Source organism: Triticum aestivum, chromosome 4D, assembly GCF_018294505.1.
Source record: "Triticum aestivum cultivar Chinese Spring chromosome 4D, IWGSC CS RefSeq v2.1, whole genome shotgun sequence".
Lineage (NCBI taxonomy): Eukaryota > Viridiplantae > Streptophyta > Magnoliopsida > Poales > Poaceae > Triticum > Triticum aestivum.
The window spans coordinates 443,112,016-443,120,724 of NC_057805.1; the positions used below are offsets into that span (position 1 = coordinate 443,112,016).

Here is an 8,709-nt window from a genome sequence, read left to right on the forward strand (position 1 = left end):
AAAAAAATCCGCTAAAGATTTGGTTATGTTAAAACTTAGGCATGTACTCCGTCCATGCTTGAAAAGAAGACGTATAAATGTGTGACGTCTGATAGTGCAAAAATTGAGTATTGGTATGATTGATAGTTTTCCTAAATTTTAATCAAACTTGGCACCGTTCGACTTAGACATAATTTGTACTCTTTTTTTTACTTGACTTCTATACTCCTTATTTTTCAAGTACAAAGGTATATACGTAGAGAGAGAAGCACTTAGTCTTTGGGTTCCCTAAATTAAAAAAAAGGAGGGTTTGCTAAATATCATGTACTTGAAATATTCGCGGTGTCGGTCACTTTCCTGTCGCCCTGAGCATGAGATGGGGGAGGCCGACCTCGTCGAGGAAGCAACAACCACAATATCTATCTTAGGGTGTGGGGTGAAGGTTCGTCGGGAAGCACAACCTCATTACCTAGAATCGTCACAGTTGTTCACCGGTTGTAACAACCTGGATTTTCACTGCCTGAAAATTCCTTTTGCAAGTTGTGGCTTCTGCCTTTTTCTTCTGGTGTTCTTGGATTTTCTTGAAACTTGGTGTATACTTGATGATGATTGACTTGCTTGGTTGCTCAAGCCTTGTTAACCTACCCAAGTTACCTTGACCCTGGATAATTTTGTCTTAAGTTTGGATCACTAAAACCCTAAACCCTTTTACTAAAATTAAAACCTAGAGACCATCTTTGCACTGGGGACCCTTTTTCCTTTGACACTTTGGCCTCACCAAATTTTCCAGAAACCCTCCTATACCTAGAAACTCTATTTCCATTCAAACACCTATAAATCAAATTTTGACTAGAGCATCCTTCTTAAGTGTCTGCCAAATCTGTTGACCTATGAAGCAAGTGCATTGTGCCTTTGTCCTATGAAGCTGAAATTTTGCATAGAGACGAACCAAGGATTGTACCTTATCCTCTCCCTCCCTCGTCGTGCCCGTGGGCTATGGGGAGGATCCCCAGCTGCCGCCGCCCGCAACTCCCTTCCCGGCCCTCCTCCTCCTCGCCGCCGCCAGGGGACGCGGCTGGGCGAAGCCCAGCCGGCGTCGTCGGCGGCGGGACCTCTCGCCTCCTCACGCAGGGGCTCCGGTGCGGGCCGGCGCCGCTGGGTCGGGACTCCGTGCGGTTGCAGGGCGCGGTGGCGCAGCACAGGCCTCTCCAGCAGTGGCCCTCGGGGCTTTGGGCGGCGTGGCCGGCTGCGAAGTGGGGGGGGGGGGCGTGCCTGCGGCTGTGGCGGCCGTAGATTTGGCAGTTGGCGGCGGCGGGCGGCGTGGGCTGCGGGCGGTGTGGGCCGACGGCGATGGCTGCAGGTAGAGGCTGTGGGTGGTGCGCGTGCCTGCTGCGGCTGGTCCTTCCAGCTGGTGTGGGAAATGGGCGCGAGGTGGAGGCAGCGGCCCGGCGTTGGTCGTTGCGAGGGGCGTGGGCTACGGCGTGGTGGCCTCACGGTGTTTGGTCGGGCCGGCGTTGCGGCGACGGCTGGAGTCAGGTTTGGCATCTGTTCATTCGCAGGTGGCCTGTGTGGATGCCCTGTTGGTTGTCTTCGGCTTCGGCTACGGCCTGTCCGGCGATCTCTGCATGGCTGGGCGGGTGGTCGGTCCTTGCCAGATACAGATCCAGCTGGGAGCAGAGGTTGGGCGTCAGGGGTGGCGTTTGGAAGAGGTGGTGGGTGTGATAGGTGGCTCCGATGCGGTCGGGCCACCCGTCACCAGCAGGGGTGCCGAGCGTTGACGACGTCCGCTCCCGCTTCACCTTTTCTTAGACCTGATGGCTCCCTGATCGGTCTGGTCGTTCTGGTCACCGGCACTCTGGCGGCGGTTGGAGCAAGCCGGTCGGTTCATCGCTCGCAACTTGAAGGACCTATGGGGTGTCTTGTTTCCTGGACGGCGGTCTGGTTGGCGGGGGCTGCGGTGCTCGTGGGCAGAGCTCGTGGCTCAGGTGCAGGCGGCTAGCAGCCATGGCCGCGGGGGCGGCGTGGTGGCTGGCGGTTTGATGTTTCGTGGTGGTGTGCCATTTGGGTCTTGTGCCTGGCGGCACCTTGGTGAAGGCGGAGTATGATTGCCGGGGTGAAAATCTTGCCTGGCATTGGCCGAGCCGACGGAGGCGGCGCCCGTGGTCGTCGTCATCTTCCTGAAGTCTCCGTTGTGGTTGCTCCTTTCCCTTCGTCGTGCTCCAGATGAAAATCTAGATCTTTGGATCGGGTGGTGGCGGCGCTTCGGTGTTGTATCCTTCCTGAAGGCACTGTCTTGGAGCTCACGGTTCATCAACTCTCAGCTTCACCTCTTCGTGGTATCTTCACCGTGAAAGGCTCCGGCGGCTCCGTAGTGTTGCTTACAGTCATTGTTTAGTCTACTTCAAGTCGTTCGGTGTGTTGTTGTTGTAGGTCCTTGGCACCTATGTATCTGGCCTTGGGTGTGTGTTGGTGTGGCGTGTTGTCGTTTGTATCGGCTCGGATGTTGGTTGGTGCTTTATATATAAAGCGGGGCGAAAGCATTTTTCGGTAAATTTTGCATAGATCATAACCTAGCCACATAAAGCCTAACCACCAGTTTTGAGCCTCACCCAACTCTTACAAACCCATCCACAAATTCCCAAACTTTTTATACACCAAACCATTTTGTGAAGGAAGTATATTTTTCACCCATCCATTGGACCTCAAATTTGCCATGGTGATCAACCATGACAAAACAACCTCACCACCCTAATTTCCTCAAAGTCCACCACTCCATTTGACCTACACAAATTATCAAAGATTTTGACCAAAGAACAAGTTGTACATGAAGTACCACCTACACTCATCGATTTGGCCTAAAACTTTGCAAACCATTCTACCAAACTACACTACTCTCAAGACTAAGTCAAAGAGTGAATCAAGTTGATCAACACACAAAGCATACAAGATGTACGGAGAGAGATCAAGTGATCCCATGGTATGGTAAGCATTGTCCATTACGCTTTGTGTACTAACCCATGGTCTACGTGAGAGTTCTATGTGGGGTTAGGTATGTTTCCATAGGTTTGCATCAAGAGGAAGATCTCATACAACCCATGAAGGATGACATTAAGTGGTGATTGATGTCGCTTGAAGCTACGTCGGTATTTCCCCAAAGAGGAAGGGATGATTGATATGTCTCCAACGTATCTATAATTTATGAAGTATTCATGCTATTATATTATCCTTCTAGGATGTTTTATATGCATTTATATGCTATTTTATATGATTTTTGGGACTAACCTATTAACCTAGAGCCCAGTGCCAGTTTCTGTTTTTTCTTGTTTTTGAGTATCGCAGAAAAGGAAAACCAAACGGAGTCCAATTGACCTGAAACTTGACGGAGCTTATTTTTGGACCAGAAGAAGGCCATGGAGTAAAAGAGTTGGGCCAGAAGAGTCCCGGGCTGCCCACGAGGGTGGGAGGCGCGCCCACCCCCTGGGCGCGCCCCCCTACCTCGTGGACAGCCCGGAGACCCCCCTGACTTGTTCTCGATGCCAAAACCTCTTTTATATACAAAACCTCCAGAAAATAACCTAGATCGGGAGTTCCGCCGCCGCAAGCCTCTGTAGCCACCAAAAACCAATCGGGACCTTGTTCCGGCACCCTGCCGGAGGGGGGAATCCCTCACCGGTGGCCATCTTCATCATCCCGGCGCTCTCCATGACGAGGAGGGAGTAATCCACCCTCGGGGCTGAGGGTATGTACCAGTAGCTATGTGTTTGATCTCTCTCTCGTGTTTTTTGCATGTATGTATATTTTTGGTATCTCTCACATACAAACGCGAATTTTGATGAAAATTCGCACAATATATTACACTTCTATGTGTGCACGTATAAAAGATTTTGGAATTTTTTTTAGTTGTAAAAATCCAATTCTCTGAACTTAAGAGAAACTGGCACAATATGCCCGTGCTCCAATGTTACCTTTTGCACAGCAACACCGTATATATAATTCGACTTTATGAAAGTCCACTGTGCATATTTTGGCGTGGTGGATAGCTTATGCGTACAATACAATCTGCGACTGTGAGATCTCAGCATGGATTCTAAATCATGCAATTTATTTTTACTATTGGCTTTCATACGTGATTAAATAAAATATGAGGCGACTCCTCACGCGTAGGCTACCCAGCTCCTCCCCTGCTCTCAGCCACTTACATGTGGGCCACCGCCACGCTGTCACTCCATGCCGGCATAGCATACGTCTGGATACGGAAGGAAGCACCGTATTTGCACAACCAGACAAGTTCGAGCATCAGTTCCATGTATTTTACAACTTTAGGCACCAAACTGACCGTACCAAACAAGTTGAGGCACCCCTAGTGTATTTAACTCCATGAATAATCCAGAGGTGAATTCACAAATTGCAGTACCAGCTTTTTAACTCTGTCTGCAATCAACTCCTTAGCTTTATCCTCTTTAACCTGTAGGAAAGCAGACCATACATCAGATAGAAGAAAATATTTCAATGAATTACACCTGCATGTCACATACAAAAGACGCTACTTACTCCAGGGCGAATGGCTGCCGTGCAGGTATGGAACTGAAGTCAGGAAGATGAAAAGAGATAAGCATATATGCACAGAAAAGAATATTAAGTTACAAGTGCAAATTATCTATTAATCAAAACAGCTAACGTACGTCCTCTTCCAGCAACGTCATGGTGTACTCATGGTCCAGCGCAGTTTGCATTAAACCTTGTCGTACCGGAAACTTGTTCATCTTACAAACGTCCTCCATAGCCTTTCAGAAACTCTGTTGAACATTATTCAAGGGAAAGGTCGTGCATTGCTAAACATATACAGTGTATTCGAAACAATGAACCATCATTGAGTAGTTGCTTAGTTGCGCATAACACACTAACCGTTCCCTTTGTGACCCGCCGCCAAATCTCAAAGTACAAACGATCATACTCCTTAAACCAAGTATGATAATAGCAAATGCGCTCTTTATACTCCTAAATCAAGTGAATGCAACTGTCAGATACAATATAGGCCATTGTAAGCTACATTAAATTCATGTGTGTGAAAGATCCTACATCAAAGCCATTGTAAGCTAAAGTAGGAGTGATCTTGGGAAAGCTAGTAGCAGCAATCTTAATTGCTTGAAATGCTCCTCGGGAAGATATTTTACCCCACTGAACAACAACAAAGTTATGAGGGTGTTACAAGATATACAAATAATTAACAGTGTCATTCCAAGAATTTTGTAAGGCCATACTTACTTTGACGGATGAGCGGCAAATATCGACATAATCTTCCATCCACTGTTGCCAGAGAAAAAGAAAGTTGTAAGTCCAAAGAAGCTTGAAAGCATTGAACAAAATTAGACGATTTCCTTAACATGATCTCTGATACATACCTTCAGTCGCTTGGATAATTCCTCGCAGTACTTGAGATACTCTCGTTCAATATCATAGCTATGAAGGTAGCTATGGTAGTCACTCCACATGCTGTACTCGGTACCACCCTACATTGAAAAGGACAGAGAGAGAAATCGATTGCTTAGCAATTTTTAGAACGACAGGCAATTACATAACCTAAGCAAAGATTTGATTGAACTAAAGGCTTGAAGCTGCAAAGAAAAAAAAACAATTTTTAACCATATATGATAAAAAGAAAAATAAATAAGTGGCTAGTATTTATCAGAAAATACAATTCAGTTGCTTACAAAACAAAAAAAATTATTAGACAGAGTCAAAGAGTCAATCAGTGAGCCGTTTCATACCGAAAAAGGCTTTCGCCCCGCTTTATAGATAAAGCAACGACCAGAAGTACAAATCCGGATACAACACGCAACCACCCACACAACACACACACCCAAGGCAAGATAAAAGGGTGCCGATGCACCGCAACACTACCCAATCGACCACCAAGCACACTACCAAACACTTGGGGCCGACGAGGACCTTCCGAGACCTAGCCACCGAGAAGAAGTGAAGCGGGACAATGGCGAAGCATGGACTCCAAGGCGGTGCCTTCAAGAAGGGCACGACATCGAAAGTCGCCACCGCCCGATCTCGGAGATCAAGTTTTCACCCGGAGCAAGATGGAGAGAAGAGAACACCACGACGGAGCCTTCATGAAGGAAACGACGCCCGCGGCCGCCGCCACCGTCGGCCGGAGAAGACTGGGCAAGTTATGCGCTCTGATGTTAACCCTCTACCAAACCACCATGCTTCGCCAAACATCGCCAGCCATGCCACCCACGTGGCCATGGCTGCCCGACCGCACCCAAGATGCGCGCTCCGCCCACGAACGCCGCGTCTCCCACCGCCAGGGCCGCCGCCTAGCATCCAAGCAACTCCGTGAACACCCAAAGGCCTTGGCTTTGGCCTGACTGGCAGCCGCCGCCTATGGAGATGCCAGCAACCGCCCTGCCTCGAACATCGCCAGAACCCCAACAAAGAGCACAGAACCGAGGAAAGGGGGAGGGGAGCGGACGCATCCGGACCGGTGCACCCCTGCACCGGCGACAGGTGGCCATCGGGGCCTCCCATCCCTCCTGAGAACTCCCCACCGGACACACCCCCGTGTCGCCTCACCATGGCGCCCGCCGCAGCTCGACGCGAGGCCACCAACGGCAGCCCGCCCAACCATCGACAAGGAGCGCGAAGCCAACCCGCACCCGCAGCCAAGAGCACTCACCGGGAGAGCCACCCCGCGCCGCTCGCCGTCGTCCAGGGGCCGGAACAGGGGAGCCCTGACTGGAGGTCGGCCAGCACGCACCACCAGCTCGCGCGCCCGCCCCGAGCCCGTCCGCCGCGCCACATGCCACAGCAGACGTGCCCACCCTGCCGGAGAGGCGCCGCGCGCCGCCCCCGTCCGCCGGCCCACCAGATCTGGCCGAGCCCAGACCAGGCCGCCACCGCATCCGCGAGCAAGAGCCACCTCGTGAAGCCCACCGCGCCGCCACCAGGCCCTCACTACCCCGCCGCCAGGGCCCGCCGCCACGCCTCCGCGCCCCTCACCAGTGCGAAGCTCGGCCGGACGCCATCGACCCGCGCCAACAACCTCCGAGCGGGATGGAGATGGAGCCCCGCCGCCACCGGCGCCGGCGGGCTTTGCCCGACAGCAAGGTCCGGCGGCGGCGAGGGAGGGAAGGGAGGAGGGAAGGCTCGAAGCCGGCGGCTAGGGTTTCCCCCCCGGTCGCCACACGGGAGCGACGCGGGGAGGGGGGGGAGCTCTGAGCCGTTTCATAAAAGACGAAGGTAATGAGCACTAAGGAATAAGGTGAAAAGATTTTATCTGTGGGCACCATATTTGGTCCTGCTACATTTCTCTACTTCTTTCTAAACAAGAATGGCAGTTTTGGAGACTGCATAATGTGTGTGATTGACAGACAATTGCGCCAGTACAATTGACCACAATTATAAATTGAAGATAACTCACATAATTTTTTAGGACTAGGCGTTGATAGTCACTCAGGGAAGCACATTCGCAGTAAGCAGGGTAGAAAAACCAATCGAGTGTTCCGTCTTCTTCAAAGCTAATGAAAAATCCCTTCTCCTCAAGAAACTCCATATTACAGTCATGCTCAGTTTTATCCATAAGGTTATCATCCTCTTCCGATGTAGCGTCATCTTCCTCAAGGAAAAGAAGTTGCTTCTCTGTCAATGTAGCTAAATATTCCCTTTCTTCCTTATCGTCCTCTTCTTCCTCGAGAAGGTTATCACCATGCGGCTCTTCCTTGGGCTGTGACAACTGTAGACAATGAGATGACATAGAAGATCAAATTAAATGCAAACATGAGGTTAAATAATCCAGCAAATATAGGATAGAAGAGAAAGTAAATGGTCGCAATAGAATGCATGGCATGTGTGAATTCTGGCAATTATACAGATAGAACTGTGGAATTTAACCTTGTATTTGTAATATCTGAAGCGGCACAGTGCATGGTCGACGTATTGCTGAACGAGACCCTCTTCTGTCAGCCCAGCTTTGAGATCAACCCACGGAGGCCCGGGAGCCAGCTGGTCAAAGTAAGCAAGGAACTCCTCATCGCTGATATCCTCTCCCACGCCCGATTGATTCAGCTCTTGGATCAAAAGTTTCGCTTCACGTATATCTTGTATGTGCAACTCTGTTTTCTTGACATCAACTACACACTCGTCGGGATCAGATTCGGGAATGTCCTCTGCTGCAGGGTGCTCATGCTCGTGCAGCATCTCTCCGCTCGAGCCCGTGCCCGCGGCCGCCTTTTCGGGACGCACACCGACGGCGCCCTCCGCTCGTGCTCGAGCACCCCGACCCCTTTACGCGATGCGGCGGCGGCAACCGTCGAAACCCTAACCTAATCGGCCATGGCCGGGAGAGTCCCGTCTCTGCGGTCCTGGCACCGTAAGGTATGGAGTACCTTCCAAACTGAAAACGTGTCTTAAAAACAGCTATAAAAGTCCGAAAAGAAGTATAGATACAGCTGTATTTTTTTTAAAATCATATCCCACTCTTTATTTACGATTCAACCAGTGTTACATCACTTTTTTTAACTGACCAGTGTTATATCACTTAATAAAAGAGGGATGAGCTTGCTAGGAGGCTCAACAACAAAAACTATTACAAGATGGGCCCTTAGCTAAATTTGCTAATTCATGAACAACAGAATTAGCCTCTCTAGGACAGTGCACAAACGAGGTATAAGGTTCCATCTTCGATGGTTTCATGCGGCGGCGGCGGAAGAGAGAGGGTGG

The 8,709-nt window shown here is 50.2% G+C and overlaps 1 protein-coding gene across 2 annotated transcripts; it reads right to left on the reverse strand.

Moving 5' to 3' along the window:
• Nucleotides 1–4,032: 4,032 nt before the first annotated feature.
• Nucleotides 4,033–8,366, reverse strand: LOC123100249 (uncharacterized). 2 transcript variants are annotated; one of them, XM_044522203.1, is made up of 9 exons: nucleotides 7,882–8,366; nucleotides 7,412–7,714; nucleotides 5,382–5,489; nucleotides 5,245–5,286; nucleotides 5,059–5,157; nucleotides 4,885–4,977; nucleotides 4,662–4,775; nucleotides 4,531–4,563; nucleotides 4,033–4,444 (listed from the first exon to the last, which is right to left on the reverse strand). In XM_044522203.1, the coding sequence occupies exons 1-7, from the start codon at nucleotides 8,185–8,187 to the stop codon at nucleotides 4,767–4,769; spliced, it is 960 nt and encodes a 319-aa protein (XP_044378138.1). In that variant the 5' UTR covers nucleotides 8,188–8,366; the 3' UTR covers nucleotides 4,033–4,444; nucleotides 4,531–4,563; nucleotides 4,662–4,766. The 2 variants fall into 2 exon arrangements, with proteins under 2 accessions (XP_044378138.1, XP_044378137.1); XM_044522202.1 differs by having other exon boundaries at nucleotides 7,412–7,723.
• Between the last annotated feature and the right edge of the window lie 343 nt (nucleotides 8,367–8,709).

What these genes read in the sequence shown, in the direction of transcription:
- LOC123100249 (XM_044522202.1), bottom strand. Translation starts at nt 8,187, where the DNA reads ATGCTGCACGAGCATGAGCACCCTGCAGCAGAGGACATTCCCGAATCT. An exon ending in GCCTAGTCCTAAAAAATTAT is followed by an intron (nt 5,490 to 7,411) that starts GTGAGTTATCTT and finishes TTTTCAATGTAG; the next exon opens with GGTGGTACCGAGTACAGCAT. An exon ending in TTTGCCGCTCATCCGTCAAA is followed by an intron (nt 5,158 to 5,244) that starts GTAAGTATGGCC and finishes GTTGTTGTTCAG; the next exon opens with TGGGGTAAAATATCTTCCCG.